Source organism: Stegastes partitus, unplaced genomic scaffold (genome assembly GCF_000690725.1).
Source record: "Stegastes partitus isolate 25-593 unplaced genomic scaffold, Stegastes_partitus-1.0.2 Scaffold80, whole genome shotgun sequence".
Classification (NCBI taxonomy): Eukaryota; Metazoa; Chordata; class Actinopteri; family Pomacentridae; genus Stegastes; species Stegastes partitus.
In genome coordinates, this window is record NW_007577811.1 from 851,556 (window position 1) to 877,373 (window position 25,818).

Genomic DNA, 25,818 nt, shown 5'->3' on the forward strand with positions numbered 1-25,818 from the left:
GAAAACGGGTTGTTTTTGCCAAATGTTTCATTTAACTGATCAAAAACAATCATTCGTTTATCAGGCACTACAGACCAAATAAAGAGAAAGCTGGGTGCACAGATGGAAAGGATGTTATTATCAGTTTGCGTTTATTTATATTGTCGTGTATTTCATTCTCGTGAACTAAGCCAATCCTATTATACAGCAGCTATGGCCACTTTTCTATTTACCTTCGTTTTTTGGTGTTTTTATAAATGCATGCAGTGCCTTCAGATTCTCCGTTAATTCAAGTTTAGCTGCTGGTCTTGTTTTTATTTTGTCGGCTTTAACTGCAAATTTAATAATAATAATAATAATAATAATAATAATAATAATAATAATAATAATAATAATAATAATAATAATAATAATAATAATAATAATAATAATATGATTTCCAAAGTAAGAAAACATTTTATTTACAATATTATCAGTGCAAATTATTATTAACAAAATAGCACAACTATACATCAAAAACAAAAAACACATGAACACTGCCGTGATGTTGTGAGATTTCATTTATAACGTGAAACGAGTGGTTCATAGCCTAACAATTCACAATCGCATGTTTCCTTCACATGAGGAGAACGTGATGCACACTGACAGAAAAACGACAGTAAGCTGGAGACGGCCAAAAGTTCGTCTTTTACATTAAATAGCCAGTGGATTCATCATGATGGCCGTATGTATCTGGGCTGAAACTACGTGTTACATGAACAGATGAACCCGGTGTGGCTCCTGCCTCCGGCGTCGCCGTGTTCAGCCTGTTTCACTGCAGCTGACTGTTGAGGGCACCGACAGCCTCTGCACGCGTGTCTGGACATCACTGTCGTTTTTCTGTCAAAAATACCAGACTTGTTCTTGTTCTTATTGTTCATGACCTAGATCAGCTGGCAGCCTCTATATTAGCTCCTGGGAGGCCGCTGTGTCCGTGGCTGTGGCCGCTGCTGCCTCCGCGCTGCTCGCCGGGCCGCTGCCGTTCATGATCACGCTCGTCTTGTTCAGCTCAGAAACGTCCAAGTGTCCATCAGCTTTTTCTTCCTGCGCCTCGTCCGATTCACACTCGCTCCGGGCCTCGCTCTCGCACTCGGACTCAGTCGGCTCTTTGGGATCCCTGCTGCCGGACTCACACAGACTTTTCTCCGACTTCTCGTCCTTCTCCTTGTCTTTCTGAGCCTGTGCCTCTTTGGAGTGTCTCCACTTCATGCGTCTATTCTGGAACCACACCTTCACCTGAAAACAAACCCAAGCAGCGTTTACACTTGTTCTAAACACAACCATCAGCGACATTTAAATGCATCCTTCTCTGCACAGCTCTTGTGTATCCTTTCCTCAGATATTCCCTACATTTCCAGATAAATTTAGAAAAAAATATCTTGAGCACAAAGACACGATTTGTTGTAGAAAACGTGTACATTAGGTTTTCCTCATCATTTGCAAATGGACAAAAACACATCTTTTGAATATTTTCTTTTTTCTTTTTTTTCTTCTTTCATCTGACTTGATTAAAATAATAATAATAATAATAATAATGATAATAGGTTACACTCAACACACTCATACTTCAAGGCAAACCAGTGGTCAAGAGTGTTCATTTAATAAGTCCTGTTGGTATTGCTTATGTGGGAGAGGCCTATTACAAGCTCAGACAAAACTTGTCCAAATACAAAAAGCATAGTAGATGACAAGAAATAGGTCGCCCGCCTGCAATAAAATCGGTGGCAAATGTGGCATTCCTCAAAAATAGTTATGAAATACAGAGAATCTGTTTCCATTTTATTTTATGGCATTAATGCTGACATGCTGCTTGATGTCATGAAGTTTCGCTGGCATTAGAAAACTACCTGACTCTGATGAAAGTTTAAAAAGAAAAAAAAAAAAAAGAAAAAAAAAAGTGGTGAAGTGTTGCACAAAACATGGCGATCTGGCCCACACTGGGAGGCCTCTGAGTCAGTCAGGTTGCAACATACAGTAATGAAGCTCATGTTAAATGAAAGGCCTGGATCACAGCCTCTTAAGCCTGTTCATTATTATTGTTGGATTTCAGGTTTTTGTCCTGAAGGAATCTATAAACCTATAAATCTATCAAAGGATCAAGCAGGCTGGTGGCAAAAAAATAGTTTCTGTTTTGTGTTGTTTTTTTTTTGTGTTTTTTTTTTTTTAATTAAATGTATATATATATGTAAATATATATATAAAATCAAGCATTTTGAAGATTCTAAATCTGAACACAAAGCACATTCACTTCATTTCACGTCTTCAGTAGCTACACCTGAGGACAGAGTTTAGCAAGGTAGAGTTAACTGTACAATAAACAGTGAAAACCAAAAACATAGTGGCTATTTTACAGTCTGCAGTATTTTGAGAGACTGGCAGGGTGAAGATGGCGGTATTAGATCTGGTATGTCATTTTGATAATTAGGAGTTAACTGAACATATATCTTATAAAACATTATTCAACGTAACAAAAATACATTGATAGGAGAAAAAAAAACAATTAGAAAAAAAAATTCTAAATATGAAATCTTCTTGTTTTCAGGAAACATGTTTAGGGGGTAAATGTGTCCAGAGCCTCAGTGTTTCTCAAATCCTGACAATGGCTCTCTGTGTGTGTGTGTGAGTGTGTGTGTGAGTGTGTGTTATTTTTAGTTTTATTCCTCATCATGGGTCTCTCCTCCTGCGTCTACATTCTAAGAAAACACACACTGCATACAGTAGATACTACAGTTACAGCCACTACTGCACCTTACAAGACAATTCCATCAGCTCCATAAACATGCCCCAGTGATGATTGCACTGAGTAAAATGTAACAAATAATAATAAACTCGGTCAGGAAATAAAATAATTTGTTTATTCTGCAAAAAAAAAAAAACAATCAACAGGCACATGCTAAATCCATCTGAGTCAGTCCAGCTCTTACCTGAGCGTCTGTCAGCCCCAGCATGGCAGCCAGTTGTTTTCTGTCTGGCTTGGTGACATACTTCTGTATTTCAAATCTCTTCTCGAGTCCTTTCCTCTGCAGGTTTGAGAACACTGCTCTCGACCATGACCTTTTCCTCTTGTACGTCTGAGGCATTGTGTCTTTTGTGAGGACAGCATATGGACCTAAAAGACACGAGGGGCACACGAAGTTCAAGCAAAAAGAGTCCAGCAATCAGAGGGACATTCACTGCAGTTGTCTCACACCTGAAACCAGAGGCCATTTCCCGTCTGCTACAGTCCTACATGTGATGTCTACCTGGGAAGGTGTCCTGAAACTGATGCTGGCCTGATTGTCTGCTGCTGCTGCTGCCTAGTGAACTCATCATGGCGGACGCGTCGCTCATCCCCGGGTCTATGGAGGAGAAGTACTGGCTGGCCGGAGGCTGAACGGGGACGTGGATGCCTGACTGACGGTTCGAGCTAACGATGGACGTGAGATCTGTTTCAAAGCGAGACATGATGGGCTTCAGTCAGCAAAGAGTTATCGCAGTGACACACAAGCAACCTGCAAGAAGACTACAACTGAGTCCGCTTTTGGGGGGCAAAGATGGCCTCAAGAACAGAGAGAGGGAGGCTGCTTTAAATTTACAGGCTGCATGGCTTCTTTGGTAGAGCTTTGAACTAACTCCCAGCAGTGTTGCTGTTTGTAGCTGATCCTGACCTCTGACCTCTTGTTAGGGTCCAAGAGAGGCGAGGATAGCCCCACAATTGAAGACTATCTGCGGTGGAACAAGTCTGTCAGTGTATGGACAAACTGACTGGACAAGTGTAAAGTTAACAGTTGCTTCTGGTTTGTTGCTTTCAGTTTCTGAACTTTGTACATGAGCTTGTCTTGTTTTGACTACTTGATATAAAATATACTAAGAGCATAAATCACATCCCTGTTTAATGTTTTATTTGTCGCTGGTAGGACATGAAGCTTGTCTAGAAACACCGCATATTTTGGGGGGATTTTTAATGTAATAAAATCTCTCTGCTCACCTCTTAGCGACGACTTTTCTTTGCATTTTGGATCAAAGTCCGTAGACAATATCCGATCGATTCCAAACTTGAGATCTTTGCTTGAAGGCGGGGGCGCTTGCTGTGAGTTAAATGCCGTTCTGGAGACTGACGTTAGTTGTAGTCCGTGTCTGTGGTACGGAGACGCCGGACTCATCCTGGCTCCATACACTGACGGCTCCGGCGCCACGGGAGACGGGCGCAGCGGAGAGCTGCCGGAGTGCGCCTGCTGAGCGCGGTGGTGGTGTCCCATGTGCACCATGAGGGCCGACGATCCCGGGATGTTCTCCGCATCTCCAGCCTGCAAAATGTCTGCGATGCAAAATGAGGGTTTCTTCATTGTATCCACAGCGAAGCCTCCAGCGCAGTAAGCAGACCAGAGGCTAAAATTTGATGCATAAAACGGATTGAGCCCAGCCGTGTACATCTTTTCCGTGTAGCCACCTTCTAATGCGTCGTATTGTTTCTCAGAAGAGTGTATAAAAGGACGGGCATGTAAAAAACACGGGTAGCGTTTTAGGAGGATAGATGACCGTCCTCTTTATGTAAGTGCCAAAATCGCCCAACTCTGAAATCCAAACCCTGCAGCTCCACTCCGAAGTTCCTCCGCTGACACTGATTGGTTGCTTTCTGAGCCAATGGATGTTTTGCATTTGCTCGCATCACACCCTGCAAATGAAGATGATGTGTAACATAGTATCTCGCTCACACACACATGACAAGGACACTTTGGAACAAATTTAATCCTGAGATGATGGATTGATCACTTAAAGAGAACCTCATCCTCACCCACATGGCCGCGCATGAAACAATCATTACGCAGGGACTTGTGTTAATTTAGAATCCTCTTTTTGGAAATTGATGAACATTAATCTACAAGTATACAGGGCTTTTACATATTTGCAAGAAAGTCTTTGATCTGTCAGCTTTAAATAGTAAAAAAAGGAAAATCAAATTGAAATATCGGCTACACAGCCACTTCGAATAGCTATTTAATAATAAGCTGTACAAATCCTGTACCCCGGGCCCAGGAGAGTCTCTACGAGCTCAGATTCATCCTGTTTTTGATGGGCTGTGATTCGTGTTAAATGAGCGGATATGCTTGCTAGATTTGGCCCTAAAATAGAACCCGTTTTAGTATTTTAGGATACAGCAGAAATCCTTATTTCTTCCGGAGCAGGGGGGCGGTAGGACGACGACTTTATAATGACTGTTAGAACTTCCCTTTTTCAATATTTGTGCAACTTTATCTCAACCTGCAAGTTGCACGGTGACGCAAATCCGTCCCCATGCTCATAATAAACAGAGGAAATCTATTCCCCTCGAAAACGAAAACACAATTAACTTCAGAGGCGATACTTCATCCGCAAGGCCCCTCAAGATTCACAGGCTGGGCCCGGGCCAGTCACACGTTTTATCACCGAGTGGCTCTGTTGACCGACAACAATACATTTTTGTATATGTAATAATAATATCAGCTTTTACAGCAGCTTGTTGTGAGTAAGTGTGAGTTCATATACTTTGTCTATTTTTAACGGTCAAATAAAACGAGCTGTCCTGACACTAACGTGTCCTGAAAGTGTTTGGGTTCCCTCCTCCTTCCTCAAACCCTCCGATCGCATGTTTCTCTTGCATGTGTTCAAACAATGGCTTCTGAAGCCCGCATTCATTTAGTTTTGATTCATGCAGGCGGAAGGGCCGATGACCCTGACTGCCTGCTATCATGATGTTTTCGAGTGACACTTTTCCGGGTTAAAATTAGAAATGACATTTAACGTTTGCCCTCCATCATGCAGTCAAAACAATCTAGGGAAGAGGATGTAGCAGGCGCAGCATGCCTCGAGTTATTTCAGGTGCTGATGAGCTTTTGAGTGGTAAACATGACAGAAAACAGCCTGAAATGAGCCTTCACACACACACACACACTGCAGAAACTGTGCCACTGGAAGCAACTACATGAACTTTAATGTATAACGTCTTTTTCTTTTCTTTTTTTTATGATTATTTTTTGTAGCTAGATTATGATAAACATAATTACTTCTTTGGTTTATGTCGAATGATTAGTAATAATAGAAACTGAGTTTAAAGAAAGAAGTGCATGACACACACCAGATGGATTTCAAATACATCAGAGGACCACATGTTGTAATTTCCTCAAATTCTGTTTCCTCTGTTTTGTGTAAAACAAACAAACAAACAAACAAACACCTTATTTTATTTTTTAATAACTGTGCACACAGATTTTCATTATGTGTCCCAAAAAGTCAGTAAAAGCAATAAGCCTATAAGTGTAAACACATCCAATAATAAACATGAAATGCAATGTATTACAACCATTTTAAGGTTCGGGTCTGACAACTTTATACTCTAAAAAAATATACAATAAATCTGCAAATCACCAGTAAAAACTGAAATAGTACTTCTTGTGCCAGAGCCCTGCTGGATGCTATTATTTACCTTTAAATCCCTTTCCTGAGCCAGTTCTCCATGGAGCAGTATAAATGATGGCAGGTGGGATTACTGCGGTGCCAGCGACTCCTGTCTTTGGTTAAGAGACTGTACGTGAGAGGACGTAAGGCTTGAACCTGTCCGGAACGAGAGAGAAAAAATGCAGGGTTAGTGTCAGTCTAAAATAAGTATTTGTCTTTGTCTGAAGTACACAGAATTTTTGTCATTGGTATACACTGTTCCTCATCTCATAGCCAACGGATTTCCTGACCGTGTTTTTCCACTGCTGGTGTGCCTTCATAGGTTCGTAGGTTCTGCTCGACGCGCTGAAGTAGAGGACTTAGCCAAGTCCTCTAATTTAATAAAAGTCGGAGATGTTTTAAATTCACGCCGCGTGAGACCGCGTCATTAACTACTTTACTGTTTTAGAATTTACATTAAAATCTGATTTAACTACATGGTTCTATTTCAAACTTCCAAATGTAGTTCTTTACATATACACATAAACTGTACACACACACACACACACACACACACACACACACACACACACACACACACACACACACACATATATATAATACAAAAAAGTGCAGGAAGTGTAATTTTCGATAAATGTGTAACAACTCACTCGTTATATTAAAAAAAATTGGCAAAAATAACAAGTCATTGAGACTAATGAAAACGTGTTGGTGCGGTCAGACGGTGAGGGGAGATGTCTGGTGAGCGGAGGAGGCTGCAGCATCACTTCACTGCACGGAGGCCAATTAGAGCTTTAACAGACCACATGGAAACAAAATGTCGAACCATCTGGATGGAAACAGTTGCTGTTGACTACTTACACTTACACGTTTAATGTGACGGAGCCTATTGTCTGTGACTGATTGCTCGCTGTGTATTTTTCAGGAAGCCCTATCAAGTGGAGGAGAAGTGAATGAGCAGCTCGGCCTGTGTCTCTGCTGGATCACATGTTGCTGGACACAATTAACTGATTTCCATCATTACACAGGGTCTTATTGCTCCCCTCTCGTCAGGCTCCAGCTCAAGCTAGGATTACTATTTCTGGTAATGTTTGCCCCGGGAAGGAACTTCGCAGATTTAATGGGACCTGGGCCATTTGTACACAGCCTTCTGTACGGCACGCTGCCATCCTTTCCACAGAGAATACAGAGAAAAAAGGCGTCAGCTTGAAACAGGACTGTTGCGTTTATGTGACCCTGAACACATCCCAGGCACAGATTTTAGAGAAAGAAAAAAAAAACAAAAAAAAAACAAAAAACAAGCATTGCTCAAATACAGCACTGTATTAGAAATATTCCAATAAATCGTACAGATGACAGGTAATCAGATAAATCTTCAGCTGTGGATGTTTGTGTTGATGCACAACCACAAAAATACCAAAACAGTTAGGATCAGTTTTTTTTAGACTAAATACAGAGCCCATCAACAGCATATGAATGTATACAATAGAACCAGATTAGAACAGAGACATCCTGTGAAACCTTATTAAGCACACTGAGCCCTTGAATGTACAAGCAGCTCCCCCCAGTGACTACATGCTCTCTCCTTTCGTTCTATGATTTTTTTTTTTTTTTTTTTAAACATGTGCAGTTTTCATTTTGAGCAGTTGTTAAAACTGGTAAACTTTAATAATCAATTAATCTTTAGGATTCCAAACACCAAGGAGACAGGCTTCGTTGCTTTTCTTTGTTATAACGTTGGTGTAAAATAAATACATTTAGTTGTTTTTCCCCTGCTGTCCTGAAAAAACAAAATATTTGAAGACATAACCTTCATCATTTTCATTGTTTTCTGATGTTTAAGACGGCAGCTGCCTCCTCCAGCAGGGAATTATTAATCAACAAACAACCCAATAATTTCAATGTGACTGTGTCTAAATATGACATTTTTTGAAAGTAATAAAAAATAAATAAATAAGTGCAAGCTTCACTGCTGAAATATGTATTTCTATGAATCTATGTCAGCGATTTACATTAGATTAAAGTTCTGACTTGCACTTTACATAACTGTTTTAAAGAGGCACATGTTGCGCTTTTTATAGTTTATCTATCTGATAGACTTTGTAGATTCAGATTAATGTAACTAACAAATACATTCTGATTAAGTAAAATGTCACTGCAACATTAAAGTGAGGAATACTTACACATGAACGCAATCCCAGTCCAATGTTAGCCTATAAAATGTATAAGTCTGCAGCAGAAATCCTACCAGGCTACTCCTTGTTAAGACCCAAACTGGAGAAGTGAGAAATAATCAAACAGCCCAACCCAACAAAATGGCTGTGAACACTGAGAGACCAGGGTTAGACACAGCTGTCCACTTTGGGATACATTTATGTGTCTATCTATCTATTAATGTTTCAGTGTTCAAAAGTATTGACTTGCAAATTAATGTTGATACTATAACTGACTGTAAATGCACTCTTTGAGTGGTTTTTAAATAATAATAACTTAACAATGACCCAAATGACACAGGTTTTCTTTAACTTCACTTCAAAACAGGGTCTAATGTGGGAAACATCCATCCATCCATCCATTATCTATACACCGCTTAATCCTCATTAGGGTTGCGGGGGGGCTGGAGCCTATCCCAGCTGACTTAGGGCGAAGGCAGGGGACACCCTGGACAGGTCACCAGTCTATCACAGGGCTACACTTAGAGACAGACAACCAAGCACACTCACATTCACACCTATGGACAATCACCAATTAACCTCAACATGTTTTTGGACCGTGTGGGAGGAAGCCAGAGAACCCGGAGAGAACCCACGCTGCACGGGGAGAACATGCAAACTCCACACAGAAAGACGCGAACCAGCAACCTTCTTGCTGTGAGGCAATGATGCTAACCACTGATCCACCTTTCGGCCCTTATGTGGGAGGTTGAGCAGCTTAAAATAAATTCAGATCATAGGAGAGACCGAGTGAGGAGAGCTAATCCCAACACAGCCCTGTGTTTCCCTCCGTGGTGTCGGACTGCTGGTCAGAGCATGAAGGCTCATCAGCTGGACATGGAGTGCTAGACTAATCACACTCACCACAGGCTGCTCTCCGCTCTAAACAAGCTAAGGGCCTGCTTTAATGGAAGCTTTTAAATATGATGGTGACTCGGTGCCTCGAGTAAAACCAACTGTTTACATTAAAACCGATTAAAGTCATCTGTTGTGTGGAGGTTGGGGCTGTCTACAGCTTCAGTGTGCTAATGTACACACAGTTAAATCACATGCGGCCTGCTCCGAGCTGAGCAGCAGGGAAGAGACACACAAAAGGTCATTAAAACAAACCATTAGGCCTGCTGTGGAGCAAAGCTATGAGGAGCTCAATCCGGTGGATATGTAGCTTATTCTTAACTAAATTAAATGAAAGGATAATTCCACTTATTACATATTTTTTTATTGCAACAATCGGACAGTCTGCAGTCATTAAACACAAAAAATACCAGATAATAAGAAATACATTTTTTAGAATTTATTTTTACTAGTTTTAAGAAAGCCAGCGATTTTATTTTGCAATGAATACCTGGTTGAAAAAGACCATTCATAAATATGTTAAAACACTGACATTTGAAAAAGGATTTTAAAAGACTTGGTATAGTCATCTATCAGTGGATGCATTGGAGGCTGGTGGCCTGATGCAGAACAGAGCATCTCTGCTTCAATACTTCACATCCCGGTCAAACGAACCCGCTGGTGTTTAATGCTGCAGTGGAAAAACACGATTCATCAGCCGAGAAACTCCAAACAGCAGCGCAAGTCTACAGAATTACCTTTGGGGATCAATAAAGTATTTCTATTCTTAGTTTGATCCTCTTCAAACATGACAAAAGCGAAGCAGCAATGCAGTTTGTGCGAGGAGACCCACAGATTCCTGTGGAGCTGTAAATGTAAGGAACAGAGGTGGAGCCTGACAGATGAACTTCTGCAGTGGAAGGACAAAGCTAGAAACAAAAATAACTGTTTAAAATAGAACAAACTGAGAGTTCTTATCTAGTTTTCTATCTGTCACGTGATTCATTTGGCCATTAAGTGGAGATATTTCTCCATGCTGTCTTCTGCACTGCTTCTATACACGTCCCCCACATAGTTCATGTGTTTTATTTGCTGCTGTGCAAAAATGGCTTATATTGTTTGTTGCACAACACTTCACTTATGTCAAACATAACAATGGCGTTTTAAAGCAAAACGCTTCCTACAAATCTGCATGATGGGTGAATGAGTGCAGTCCATTGCTTTCTCTGCACGTCGTTTATTGGTTCGCTGTTGTTGCATCATTGTCATCCTGACAACACACAGAACCCACGGGGTCGGTGCCAGACACGTCGTGTGTTCATGACTTCACGGGTCAGAGCTGTTGTAGCGGTAGGATGCCCTCAGAGCCACACACAGTCAGTCAAGCACACACCGTTTTACAGCAACACGCCGCCATCCAGCGACCAGGGGCCGCTGCTGCTGAGCAGGCCAGCACCAGCAGCGCCCTGGAGCGGGCTGAGTCTGCAGACCTTCCAGGATCATGGTGTGCTAAAGGAAGTAACAGCATTTATAGACGACAGTCGCAGCGTGAGTACTGATTTATTTGTTTCACGTTAATTTTCTGATGTCTTCATTTACGCAGCAAAGCTACTGTTACGCTGCCAAACTGTGAGAAACGAACTGTTTTAAGTCAAACACTGCAAACGGTCAAGTTTTATCTGATGAAAGCTGCTGCAAAGCCAACTCTTAGCTTGTTTTCTTATGTGCTTAATGGAGTCACAGTGAGATTTCGACAGTTTAGCTCCAATGATGATCATTTAGCCACTATATTAATGAGTACTTTATTAGATGATAGAAGCATGCTGAAACGATCACTGTCACTACATGAAGCAGCAGCAACCTTCATGGGAATGCTTGTTTAACACTCATTGTTTTACAGTTTTAATCTGTTCATAATTTGGATGGTTTTTCACTACATTTGAACTTGTCATAGTAGAGAAAGCAGAGGTGTATTAATGCTGGCTGCATCCCTCTTAGCAGAGCCCCTGCTGTTATGCAAACTGGTTCTCTGTCATATTCTGTCAATATTTCTGTCAGCTCAGCAGTAATAATGGTGTCTATGTTGTTTCAGTGAAGTGAAGGAGTTTTGCAGAGAGGTGGAAAAAGGTTGAAGAAAGAAGGGAGACAATTCAGTCAGTAGGTGGGGGAATGTTGCTTTTATGTTATTGTATAAAATAAATGAATAAATACATATCTACCTCCAGAGTTGTCCTTGTGTATCGCCTCTTTCAAACCATCCTGTTTGAGATCTAATCACTACAAAGGCCACAGCATATGCTTCCATTATTTTACCCCGTAATGACACAAGTATGATAATTACATATTTTGTCAAAATGCAAGTCTTAGCAACCAAGTTCTTATAATTATTGTAATAAGTAGTATTTTGAGTTGAATAACCCTTTCAAACCTTAAGTTGTTGGTAAAAAGCACTATTTGAGTGGAATAAACCTTTAAAATTGTAGGTACTTCGACATAAAGTAGTACTTTGTGTGGAATACTTAAATAAATGTTTTAAATTCCAATTATATTTTTAGTGAAATACTGCTTTAAAACCATAAATCGTGCACTTTGCTGATCATTCATTGCGGTAGGTGGTGCTGTCGAGAAACAAATGCTGTAAACAGTCTGCGGTGCCATCGGTGCGGTCGCAGTACTGACAGTGCAGCCTCTGTGCAATACAACCAGGCACCTGTTACACCTTTACACATGCACCTTATGTAAGGTAACAGTCCCATTTGCTTTGTTTATTTGATTTATTTATGTGTATGTATATGTATACACATAAAGTATATTCTTGAACCCTTTTTTTTTCTTTTTCTTTTTTTTCTTTTTGATTGAAACTGGATGCTGGTACAAAACACATTTCACTGCACATTGTACCGTGTATAAATGTGTATGTGACAAATAAAGCTCATCTTGAATCTTGAAATCTCACTTTGCCTAATACTGATGCCCTGTTCCAAGACAACTGATTGGTCAGTAGCCGGTTCACACTGACATCAGACGTGATCTTGGTCAGACTGAAACTGAACATTACTTTTTGTTGCTGTTTTCAAAATCCCCTTCACTAGAGGAAACAACAACAACCTCTGAGCAGCAACCTGTATATGACAAGTTTTTCATACAATAAGACAGGCTTGCTTGGTTCTTTTGGTGAATAAGCCATGTTAACAGCAGCGTTCACCTCCCTGTGCACTAATGTTTCACCAAAACAATTCCTCTGTTGCTGTTTTGAAGGGTCACTGTTGGTACATCCTGGGTCAAGATCACTAATGGGTTTACAGAAATTCAAATATGCCAGAACATTTTTCCACCTACAGCAGAATGACAATGAGGTGCTGCCCAGCCGCACTATCTCAGTGCTGTGAAGATTGGTCTAAGTATGTGTGACTAGAACAGGGCTAAAACCAGGAGCGAATGTTGTCATGATAAAATATATGATCCTTGTGGTATTTTGTGTTGAAAATTGGAAGACACATTATTGGGACATGTGAGAGTTTGGGTTGGGATGGAGTCAATTCAGTGCCTTGTTCTCACTGAACAAGGCCTGATACATTGATCTTGTCGTGGCGCGATCACTTTATGCCTACCTGATTACACTTTGGATAACACTGAACCAGTTTCCACAGTGTTCTAGAGTGCCATGCACTGCCTCCTCAGAAAACTTCAGTTTAGCCGTGATGTGATGGTGAGAAATCTCTTTGCACAGAATAACACCCTGACTAAAAGCTTTGACTTAGTGCCATGTTTCCCACTATCACAAAGCTACTTTATAGGTGATGTTCTGCTGGAAACTTGAGGAACAGTTATATTTCTAACAAAACAATGATGTTGATTTAGTTGGACAAGCCTCTAATAAGCAGATCAAATGGAAATCATTAGAAGCTACAACTTCAGGAAATCTGACTTTTTGTGCAAAGAGGTAAACATGGTCAGTATTATTAATTAGCCTCAGTTCGACTGCTGGCAGAATAATAATGCAGAATCTGAAATATATGTGTTGTTTTTTTCATTTGACATGTCAGCTTTTGCTTTAAATATATCTCTAAATGCTAAAACTTTAGAAAATATGACAGATTATCAATGCTGTCTTAGGCTTTTGGAACTTATTGTAGATAAATTTAAATCATTCAATGTCAAATGCCTGTCTTTACCTACTTAAAAAAAAAAAAAAAAAACTTAATGAATGTGCAATGCTAGAGTCCATTTGCTCTCAAAACCAACTCAGTGGCATGGATTCCTTAACATGTTAGAAACATTCTCTTGAGATTCTGCTCCTTATTGCTATGATTGCATCAAATAATTTCTGGAGATATATGTCAGCTGTGAATCTCATGTTCTACCTTTTCCCAAAGCGGTTCCAGGTCAAGGGAACTATTGAACTCACTCTCAGGTTCATGACACCAGTTTGAAACAACTTTTGATCAATTTGATAAGTAAAATGAGATGAATAGCTGACTATTAAAAAAATCACTATATATTTTCTTCAACCCTTTTGCATGAAGTTGAAAGTGATCACATGTACAGACCTCTGGGGATTCCTGGGTTCAACCTACGACCTCCATTTAGTAGAATGGTTACTCGGAGGGGTGTTGGCTTGACTCAGAAAGTGAAAGCAGGTGTCAGCTGCTGGTGTGGGTGCCATTAGAGCCTTTTACTGACACTGATACAACTATAATGACCGACTTGTGCTACATTTTCATGTCTAAATTTTCACTAAATAAGAATCAAAGTGTTTTGTACAACTATGAGATAAAGGTTGCAGGTTATAGAAAATTAGGTGTTATGTTTTCTATTGATTCTTAAATAATTTAAAATTGCTTAGAATATCCCAAATCATTACTTATCATTCCTTATTGCAATATTAAGATCCAAAACTACAACTGAAGCTGCAAGTTAAGGTCATTTTCTTTACTGATTGATCTGTTGATTGTTTCTAAGTAACTGTTTGGTCTGTACAATATACAAAAACTTTAAAACTGGTGACATTTTAAAATGTGTCAATTTGGCCAATTGTCAAAACACAATTCTCATTATTACAAAAAACAGAAGCAGTAGATCTTCACACCATTACAGTCAGAGAATATTTGACATTTATCCCATTTATGTTGTTTTTTGATAGTAGCAGTAGTTCCCTTTTTCTTACTGTACATTAACGTCAACGGTTTGGATAACCGAACAGAGCAAAAAAAGTAGGATTTACAAAAACAAGTGCAAATCACGTGGTGTAGAGCTTTGACCTGTTGATACATGTCCATCTTTACAAATGCAATTGTGGGACAGAGAGCAAATATACAGATATTTCTTTAAAAACATTTTTTTTCTTACCAAAGAAATGTTAAATACCACTGTAGTGCAAAGACCAGCAAGTAAATTCAGTGCACAAACATTTTGGCACAATCAAATAAACTGCACACTTGGTACCATTATCCTTAAGATCACAACGAAAAAAGATGCATAAAGAATCACTTAAACAAATATTCAAATAATTACTAGAAACAATGTGACAATGGTCCATCTCTTGAAGAAAGTGTTTTTGTATTGATTCAGAATGACTAAAAATAAAATTAAAAAATCATCTTTAAATTAAAGAAATCCCGTAAAAACCTGTCCTCCCAGCCGCCCTTCTAATCATCCTTTTCTTAAAAGTTCTGACATTTTGGGATATAAGCTTACAAAGATTAATAACACTCATGTCTGTCCAGTAAATACAGTGTGTAGATAGAACCAGCAATTTTACTTAGCTTAGCATAAAACTGGGTATAGGGAAACAGCTAGCTTGTCAGAAAACAAGATCTGCCTACTAGCACCTCTAAAATTTACAAATTACTATTAAACTATGTCTTGTTTATTTTCGTCCAACTAAAAGTGTTAAAACAACACATTGTGGTTTCATGCTGGTTATATTGTTGAGAGTTCCTCAGATTTAGTTACATTTGGACAAATCCAGCGTAGCTGCTTTGTGTTGTTTCCAGTCTTTGTGCCCAGCTAAGCTAACAATCTCCAGCTTCATATTTAGTGTACATATATGACAGTGGTATTAATCACCTCACCTAACTCCTGGCAAGAAAGCAAATAAGCAAATTTCCCCCAAAAGTTTTCACACTTCCACATTTTACAATATTATGAGAGGTCAGTTAAAATCTGAGGTGTTGATTAAAAAGTGACTAACAGATAACTGACAGCATCCTTGAAAGGTGCAGTGCCATTGAAAGGCAGTCTGTTACAGTGGGAAGCTGTCTATGTGGAAGTTCTAGTGGTCTCCATTGGCCTCCACCCTGCCCTCACCAAAAAGTCTCTCTGTTTCTTCAGGGCTGCCCTCCTCATCTACAGTCACCATCCAAGCGCAGCATGGTATCCTGGCCAACAGGGGGCGGTGCAGTCCATTGTAGACCGATGTACCCAGAAGCAACACCAAGAAGCCCAGGACCTGCAGGCCGTGGAAGTCTTCCCAACCCAACGCCAGACTCACTGCCCAGATGACCAGTGTACGCAGGCTGTCCAGCACCATACGGGTGGTGGCGCTGATCTCTTTAGTGACGCTGATCCCAGCGAAGTTGAAGAAGGCGATGCTGACTGTGTTGCCCAGCAGAGCCAACACAATAAGTGGCTGGTGTCCGATCTGACAGAAGGCATCTAGCGCATCCTCAAGGACATGCCGAGGATTGTCACTGAAGTTTCCAACATGGATGAAGTACATGGGGATCAGCAGCAGCGTTAGGACGACGAAACCAAAGAAACCTGGGAATAGAAAACAGTGTTTAATCTGACCTACAGTAGTTTCCGACCACTTCAATCAAGTCTCCTGACAAGCCTACGTCACCATCTGCATATTTACAATCGAAGAGTGACTACCTCACTATAAAATCATCAAGTTATTTACAAGGCATAACCAAAGATTAGAGGAAAGGCTGAAAAAAATACTTTAGCTGGCAAAAACACATTTTCTTGTTTTCAGATATATTTTGCAAATCATGGTTTGGGTACCAGCTAGGGCTAAACAATGTAGTGAAAATATCTTATTTCAATTTATCTGGCAGATATGACCACATCAGACACCATCTCAAGTGTGACTGTCATAAACAAGACTTGACTCGAGTTTTTAGGGAGAAGAGGGAGTATACATATAGAGACTAGGCTTATATCAGTCGAACAGTAATAAAGCACGTAATAAACAATGATCAATATAGTGATCAACTGGCAAGCATATACAAACCCTTGAAGTTCCAGTTGGCTCAAATTAAATAAATTCATGTGTTCTAAATTGTAACCTTGCAAATGCCTGCTGTACACTTTCTAACTGTGATTTTAATTTGAAGTTGATGAACTGTTTTAGCACCAACCCCAGTTTGTGAGCCACTTGCACACATTGTTAGCAAACAGCTGGTTGTTTACACATGCAACAGTTATAGACTAACATTGTCCTTCATTTGGAGTCTTGCTGCCTGGTAAACATAATTTTCATCTTTTTATTTTCTTTTTTTAAGCATAATCTTTGCTCTCCACATACTGCTAAGAAAAATATTTGGTTCTTTAGCTGCCAAATATTGAGTTACATTTATTATTCTGTTGTGTCCTACTGCTATTTGGGGGCTAAGTAAGTTGCATACAGTGGGTTCTAGACACCTGCGGTGCCTAAACTGAGTGAATGGGAGCAGTGACAGTGAATAAACAACAACAGTTGAGTTGCGGGCAGTAAGACCAAATCAGCAAGTCGAACGATTCTAAAAAGGTCCATGAAGCTGAGAGCAACTGCATAGTCAGGTGTTAATAATATGAGGGCTTTTCACTACAAGTGAAACCATTTCACGTAATCATTTGATATCCATAGTTAATTTTAAGCCATTTATTGGTGCTCTAACAAACTGAGTGTTATTGGTTCTGGGTTTGAATCTGTCAGTCTGTATGTTCTTGCAGGTACTCTGGTTTCTTCCCACAGTCTAAGGACGGGCAGGCTAGGTTAACTGATTCTGATCTGTAGTTGAAAATGTAAGTGTGAGTGGTTGTCTGTCACTATGTATCAGCCCTATGACTGACCTGTGTCCTGTCTAGGATGTAACCCTGCAGTTATAATATACAATAGAGGGGATACAATACCAAATGGAATCATTGCCAGACTGTGGAGAAAGATTCTGTATTCGTTTTTCAGTACTACTTTCTCTTTTGTATCTGCTGTACAGTGACCAGACTTACATACATATATTTAAATACTCTTATCTATTGGAAAACAATGTTGAAACTAACTGTTCTTGTATTATTTTAGTGTTGAACTTCTGCATTTCTCATTATTGATTTCTTTCAACACTGATAACTCAGGGAATTGGCTCTAATTAGTTTATGTGTTACGAGAATGCAGATGAAAACAGACAGCAGATCGAAAACTGCTTTACCTTCAGTTCCGACTGCCCGAAGAGGATGGACATCATGTTTATAGACAAACTTTTCCTCCAAGACCATCTGCACTGAAACAATGACTTGAGCCATGATGATCAGAAGGTCTCCTGCAGGACAGAGGAGAGTAGCAGTGATTCATTTATTGCTATAAAAAACAAACCCATCGGATTCTCTGTGTAGATTTATGTTGTAGCAGAGCTGTAGAGTTAGAACAGGTGTTTCATCCTATGTTGTTCAATTCAACTGAATTGTTATCATTATATTTGTCCAAACAAATGTACCTTTAGTTGTACCAGGCATTAAAATGAACCAGAAATTGAAGAAAACAAGGGTGGCCTAATCATTTTTTCCATGACTGTATATTAATTACCATGGGGAATAAAAACCTCTTACCAGTGAGGACGTCGCTTAGTTTGTGTGAGTCATCTTTGTGTCCACTAACGAAGTCGGCAAGGCCCACTATCACCAGGCCCAGGATGGTTATCATGATGCCGAGCCACTGATTGAGTGCCAAGCGACGGCCCAGAAAAGCCACTGAAAGAAGACCAGTGAAGATGATGACAGCTCCACGAAGCATCTGGAAGCTGGAGGCACTTGTCATGTTGAGTGCTGCAGAAAGATTTAAATAGGATAGATACACAAATTACCATCTGAAGTTTAAATGTGGCTGAATTCCTGACAATGCCAGAAGTTAATCTGTGAGATTTGTGATCCAGAAATTAAGACTTTAGTTTTTGCATGACACATAAACACACAATTCATACTGTCTAATTAAGATGAAAGTAACATTAAGAAAAACAACTTCTATCTGAAAGTACCTCTAATAAATAAGTAATGTCTTTTCCGTTGACTGCATATTACTACATACTGTGGAAGCACACAACAATAACAACAACACAGGACCACCTTAAATAAGCTGACAGTATTTCTTTCTTTATTTAATAGATACAGACTGTGGCTACTTACCAACATACATAATGGAGGTAGCTGTCATGTCACACATGGCAGGAGGGAAGAAAAGGAGAGGATTGAAGCTCTGGCCGGTGTTCATCTTGGGTTCTGGACTACGTCTGTCATGGCAAAGCAAGATGTAGAAGACTGCAAGACAGCTGAACTCTCCCAGAAACATCCCCACTGCCTGGATAGGGAACATGGGAACAGGAGAGAGAAACAGACTGACAAAAGATCACAATTCTGATGGAAAACTGAATAAATGCAAGGTATACAGTTTAAGCCTCTTGAGATGAATCACTTTGTTCTCAAAACGTTCATGACAAGCACCTCTTAAATAAGTTTGCACCTAAATGTTTTTTAAATTCGGTTTTCACTTACTTGACCTGCAAAAACACATTGACATGCTAACGTATGTTTTTAAAAAATCTATACATATTCATATCTATGGCCTGTGCAAAAGAGGGCTGGTTTATAAACCCATTTTTTACCGAATAAAAGAAACCGTTCAAAAGTCTCCTGTGGTCTAAATGCCAACAAGAGACAAAAATATGTTGAAAATTGGCAGGAATTTTATTAAAAACTGGACCTATGTTGTCAAACAACAAGGAGAAAACATTACAAATTTGACCAAATTTTGGTACGTGATCATTTTTAATGCTTGCTAAAGGCACATTTTTTCGTAGAACCAGGAAAGTTTTGCAGTTTTTCAGTCTATTACCAACACACAGTTGAGTTAAAATAAAACAGTAAACAAAAAAGTCTCTGCTGTTTACTACTATACCTGAACAAATGGGTGCGAGAACGTATGTTCAGGGTCATCATGGCAACCCCTTGCTGTAAACATGTCAGCCCATCTGTCAAATACAAAGACATTTTTGCATCTCAATTGTGGAAATTTCAAACAATAGGCAAAGTAAAAAAAAAAAAAAAAGATCTGCACATCAAGTAGTTCCCATCAAAGGATTTCACTTGCTGTGACATTCTGACCATGAGTCTCTTCTTAACCCTTCCGTTTATACTTACAACCCATATTACAAACACACATGGCATGCCATACCTGTTGCAGATTCCCATCAGTCAAAAATAAACTACATGCAGTTAGGTCCATATATATTTGGACACTGACACAAGTTTTTTATTTTATTTTTTTTAACTGTTTAATGAAACATATTTCAATTATAGTTATATAATGGACATGGACATAAAGTGCCGACTCTCAGCTTTCATTTGACGGTATCCACATTCAAATTGGATAAAGGGTTTAGGAGTTTCTGCTCCTTAACATGTGCCACTCTATTTCAAAAGGGACCAAAAGTAATTGGACAAGTGACTCAAAGGCCATTTCATGTGTGGTTTGGGCAAGTCCTTTGTTATGTTATTACCAATTAAACATATAAAAGGCCTGGATTTGATTTGAGGAGTGGTGCTTGCATTTGGAAAATTTTGCTGTGAGGACAACATGCAGTCAAAGGAGCTCTCCAGGCAGGTGAAATAAGCCATCCTTAAGCTGCGAAAACAGAAGAAAAAAAAACACCTGCGAAATTGCTACAATATTAGGAGTGGCACAATCTACAGTGTGGTACATCCTGAGACAGAAAGAAAGCACCGGTGAACTTGGCAACGCAGAAAGACCTGGACATCCATGAAAGACAACAGTGGTGGATGATGGCAGAATCATTTCCATGGTGAAGAGAAACCCCTGCCCAACAGCCAGCCAAGTTAAAAACACTCTCCAGGAGGTAGGCGTGTCATTGTCCAAGTCTACCATAAAGAGAAGACTGCATGAGAGTAAATACAGAGGGTTCACTACACGGTGCAAGCCACTCATAAGCCTCAAGAATAGAAAGGTTAGATTGAATTTTGCTAAAAACATCTAAAGAAAAAAAGCCAGCACAGCTCTGGAAGAACATTCTTTTGGACAGATGAAACCAAGATCAACCTCTACCAGAATGATGGCAAGAAGACAGTATGGAGAAAGCGTGGTACAGCTCATGATCCAAAGCATACCACATCATCTGTAAAACATGGTGGAGGCAGTGTGATGGCCTGGGCATGCATGGCTGCCAGTGGCACTAGATCACTGTGTTTATTGATGATGTAACACAGGACAGAACCAGTCGGATGAATTCTGAAGTGTTCAGAGACATACTGTTGGAAAGAAAGGCCCACAAACAAACAGCAACTGAAAACCGCTGCAGTACAGGCCTGGCATAGCATTAAAAGGAGGAAACCCAGTGTCTGGTGATGTCCATGCGTTCAAGACTTCAGGCAGTCATTGTCAGCAAAGGGTTTTCAACAAAGTATAAGAAATGAACATTTTATTTTCTGTTACTTAATTTGTCCAATTACTTTTGAGCCCCTGAAATGAAGGAATTGTGTTTAAAAAATGCTTTAGTTCCTCACATTTTTATGCAACCTTTTTGTTCAACCCACTGAATCAAAGCCAAAAGTCTGCACTTCAACCGCATCTGAATGGTTTCATTTAAAATTCATTGTCGTACTGTACAGAACCAAAACTAGAAAAACTTTGTCTCTGTCCGAATATTTATGGAACTAACTGTATATAAAACTCTGAGCAGATTAGTTTATCTACGTCACATACCTTCATCTCTGCTTGATGTTTCTGTTTCAGCACCCATTATATTGGACACCATGACATATGTGTCTTTGACATTATTTCTGTTTTCAGTGATCAAATACACAATGAAAAAAGTGACAAACGCATTACAAATCCTTTTCTTATGTTGGATTCTTTCACATTATGCCTGGATTTGAGCAATAACTGTATCAAATGTAATGATGTGTAAATGAGTTTTGCTTCTCCTTAAATGCAGCACATTTGTTTCAGTGTGACCTGTTATCACTATGGAGGCCAGAGAAACACTGCACAGTCAGACTAAATAACTTGATGACATTGCTTTTCATTTTTCTAGTCAATGATTGCTTAAGTCGTCATAAACCTTTGATTTTTCTATTCAAAAAGAGCATGACTGGCATGTGAGCATTCTGTCTGCCTCAATGTGCAAGAAATGAGACTGTGGTCTCCCAAAGTGATGACACAACACTTCTTTAAAACACTTCTCTCAAACGTCTGAGTTCATCAATAAACAAAAGGCAACTAGAGTCGGCCTGTTGACTGATCCAAACCTGCTATTCCTATCCTTTTTATTGTGGTCAGAGTGCTTTTGATTAAAAATCTTTACATGGTGCATGGTTGCATGAAAGAAAAGAAGGAAGTTGCACCTAAACTATCAACATACAAGCTGTAACTGATCTTAGCAGTAGGGCTTCCAAAGCAGTGAGGCGTCACTGTGTTGGGCTACTTTCAATTGACTGCTGTGAAACATTACCTGTTAGTGACTATGTCTGACTGCTGTCTGACAGATTAGCACAGAACAGATTACACAAAAACTGTGATGCTGGCAGATTTGAGTTTTGTTTAGCTTACCAAAATCCAGATAAGGACAGAGCAGTTTGTGTGTCTGGCTTTAAAAGCTGACATCGCAAATTATTGGAGAAGTAAAAAAGCTGACTTCTTGTTCCACTAAAACGACAAACCTCTTCCTATCGTGACAACTGGAGAGGACTTAAATGTAATCAACATTTATTTTGATAATGTGATAAATACCAAACATTCTCTGATTCTCAAATCTAAGGCTTAGTTAAAGCTTTCTATAAACAGTAGAATAAACATGTTTGCATTTTGGACTCTTCGCCAAGCAAAACAAACTATTTAAAGACATCATTTAAAGACCATATGGTTAATGTGGTTAACTGTGGTATGATTCATTTTGCATGATTGATTTTGTCACAAGGCCCCAATGACTGACTATCACATCAACAGAAATGAAAGATGTTTTTGCGATTTGACTATTTTCGCCTTTTAAAGATGCAGTAACATGCCTTTGTCTTGCCATCATCTAAACTACTGCAACAGTCTTTTCTAAGGCTCCAAGTAGCGCAGAATGTGACTGCTAAACATTTTGCTAAAAAAGCATTACATCACATACACTGGTGGGTATTTTTAATATATAAATATTTTCTTTAGCTTATCCACTTCTCGCTCTTTCATTGTTTTCTGTGTGTAAACCTTTTGTTTTCTAAAGGTGCTATACAATACACTCATCTTCGCCATTATTATATGATTATTACTATTTAATGAAATATATAAAGAGCCATATTAAAACCTAGGCTGATGCGTTTGTTGACCCACAGAACACTGCCAGTCATTTTCAGATTCACCTAATATTTCGTAATGTATCAAGGAACATGTCAAACAGTGCCCATTGAGATCAAATGAGAATTAAAAGTGGTTAGTTGCAGTCCGAAAATGTGATAGCTTAGTTGTCACACAAGCCGTTGTGTCGACCTTTGATCTACACAAAGGGATGAACAAGACGATGAGTGAACCTCTCACAGGACTTAAAGGCCTGAGTGATACTCCATCAAAGCGAGTTTGATCAGTATTGATAACTCATGATTAGATGCATGAGGCGTTTCATCCCATCAGCAGCTGCTTCCTGTCAGCAGCCTTATCATGTAAATAACCTCATCATGTAAATAACCTCAATGTCTGTCCACACACACCAAGCAGATGCCCAAAAACAGAAAAATATAGCTTCTTATCACCCTTCTGGTTATAGTAGTCCCTTGTACAGCTTGCAAATGATCCAGTCGTTAATTTGCTGTTTATCAACTAACAAGAAAACTATGATACAGCATCTCCAGCTACAAGTTACACACAGCTACGGTGCATGCTAATACTTTGTAGGATAAACGCAATAAACGAATTGCTTTATTAAACTTAACTAAATAATTAACTAACAGACAATACAGTAAAGTGCCATACACATATTGGTAAAATCCTGGTCCAGCTTGGTTTCAGAGTGTTACTGGTGTGACCTAGCTCCTCTAACCATGGACACATGACACAGGAGAAAAGCATAATTCAATCTACTCACTTAGCCGACAATGTATTGATGGAGCCAGTTGTGAGCATGAGTCCCGCGAGGAACAGCTGGTATTTTGTCCAAGCCATGCTGACCGTGAAAACAAAAGAAACAAACCCGGAGACCAAGAAAACCAAGCTGAGCTCTGTGAAAAGGTGCTCAGGCTGTTTACGTCCACGCTGTCCTGCGCCTGTGTGATGTCACGTGACCGCTCCGTCAGCTGACGGCTGTTCAGTGATATGCTGCCTTCATGACCCTCCGGAAATCACACAACGCAACAAACAAAGGGAGTCAATGAGTGAAATCAATTAATTTAGAGAGAGGAGGACACACGATGAAAGAGGAAGTTACAAGTAGAAACTTTAATAGTTTAAAAATTGTGTCACTGATTCATTAGATGTGTAAGGCAGTACTGGGTCTCTACTGCAGAGTCTGTTTGTTTCTAAAACCATGGCACTTAGGTGTATTTTAGAGATTCTCTGCCCGTACTCATCTGAAGGCCTCTTGGAGCCTCAGAACAACTGCTTTTACCAGTAATTGTTGACAGTGGAGGCTGATGGGGGACTAAGATTGTATCTCTGTAGTGGCAGTTTCAAAGCTTTAGAATAGCCTTCCTCCTTCGAGTAAATGTTTCTCCTCCACTGACTCTTAGTGGTCTTACTATTTCTGTATTTTGTGTTAATTCAGTTCAGTTTATTACCTCTGCCAAGGAGGTTATGTTTTAGCCAGCGTTTATCTGTTTGTTGGTTGGTTTGTTGGTTTGTTTGTTAGCAACATAACTCGAAAAATTATGAACAGATTTTCATTAAATTTTCAGAAAATGTTGATAATGGCACAATGAATGATGATTTAATTTTGGTGATGTTCTGGCTTACCATCTGGTTATTTTCTCATAAAACACTAAATGCTGTTAAGTGTCACAGTCGCACAGAATGCTGTCATTGTGCCGTTTGTCCACTAGATGGAGCTCTGACTCCATTCAGTCCTTCAGTCCTCACCGCTGTCTTCTCAGTAGTGCAGGAGTAAGCTAAAGCCGGGCAGCATTACAGGAGTGGGCTGAGCGGAGCTACTGACAGATAAGTTCATAATGATGTGACATTAACAATGACTCAACATGTCTCCTGTTTCACTTTAACTCTCTTTGACATGTGTTATGACGACTGATGCGTGCTTTGTTGCGTCGGTCTTGCTTTTTATTTACTATGCATTGCTACAGTTGTGCTAACCTAGCTTAAGTTACTCCCTGTCTATTTATGTAAGCAATAACATTGCTGTAGTTATGCCAACCTAGCATAGTGTTAGCTAACAGCTTTAAAGCCATTAAGGAACTGCAGAAATAACGTAAGTGTACAAAATATTTGAGAGTACAGAACAACCGTTCTGATTCTGCATAAATCTAATAGTGTAGATCAAATGAATGCAGGACTTTAACTTTGGCTGGAAATCACAGTATGGGTGGAAATGAGCTGCTTGGTGAAGGTCTGCACTCTCTGAGGACTTTTCTAGTTTCAATTGAATTTCTTTAGTGCCAGGTCCGGAAGCGCTGTAAAAAGTTACAACAAAATGAAGTGGAGTGGTGCGATTAATGCCGTGTTATAATACATTTATGGTGAGTATTTAAAAAAAAAAAATTATTGTATTATATATAACAAAGACTATTTCTTCATCCTTGTTTAAGCAGCTCAGACTAGCCAAGCTAAACAATGTCATTAGAACCTGAACAGCAACATGAAAATGGTACAAAACTGCACAGCAGTTGGTATGACTGAAATATTTTTATTTCAAATCAAATCAGATTTGGACATACTACACCAACACAGAGTCTGATCAGAGACTATGCTGTTCTTAACAGATGCGAATTCATCGTGCGATTCGTGCGAATTTGGACGCATGTATGCACTGAGTTCACTTGCTTCATTCGAGCAAATAATTTGCGTCATTCGCACATTAAACGCGGAGAGATTTGTGTCTAAATTCACGTCATTCGCGCGTTAAACATGGAGAGAGTCGTAAATGACATG

General features: G+C 39.5%; 2 protein-coding genes across 3 annotated transcripts; both read right to left on the reverse strand.

Moving 5' to 3' along the window:
* Positions 1–412: 412 nt before the first annotated feature.
* Positions 413–4,610, reverse strand: hlx1 (H2.0-like homeo box 1 (Drosophila)). 2 transcript variants are annotated; one of them, XM_008276770.1, is made up of 4 exons: positions 3,986–4,610; positions 3,261–3,443; positions 2,943–3,127; positions 413–1,254 (listed from the first exon to the last, which is right to left on the reverse strand). In XM_008276770.1, the coding sequence occupies exons 1-4, from the start codon at positions 4,428–4,430 to the stop codon at positions 922–924; spliced, it is 1,146 nt and encodes a 381-aa protein (XP_008274992.1). In that variant the 5' UTR covers positions 4,431–4,610; the 3' UTR covers positions 413–921. The 2 variants fall into 2 exon arrangements, with proteins under 2 accessions (XP_008274992.1, XP_008274993.1); XM_008276771.1 differs by lacking the exon at positions 3,261–3,443 and having other exon boundaries at positions 3,986–4,605.
* Positions 4,611–14,390: 9,780 nt separating this feature from the next.
* Positions 14,391–23,984, reverse strand: slc35f6 (solute carrier family 35 member F6). The gene is made up of 6 exons (XM_008276773.1): positions 23,810–23,984; positions 19,630–19,702; positions 18,861–19,032; positions 18,288–18,503; positions 17,891–18,001; positions 14,391–16,241 (listed from the first exon to the last, which is right to left on the reverse strand). The coding sequence occupies exons 1-6, from the start codon at positions 23,884–23,886 to the stop codon at positions 15,754–15,756; spliced, it is 1,137 nt and encodes a 378-aa protein (XP_008274995.1). The 5' UTR covers positions 23,887–23,984; the 3' UTR covers positions 14,391–15,753.
* Positions 23,985–25,818: the final 1,834 nt, after the last annotated feature.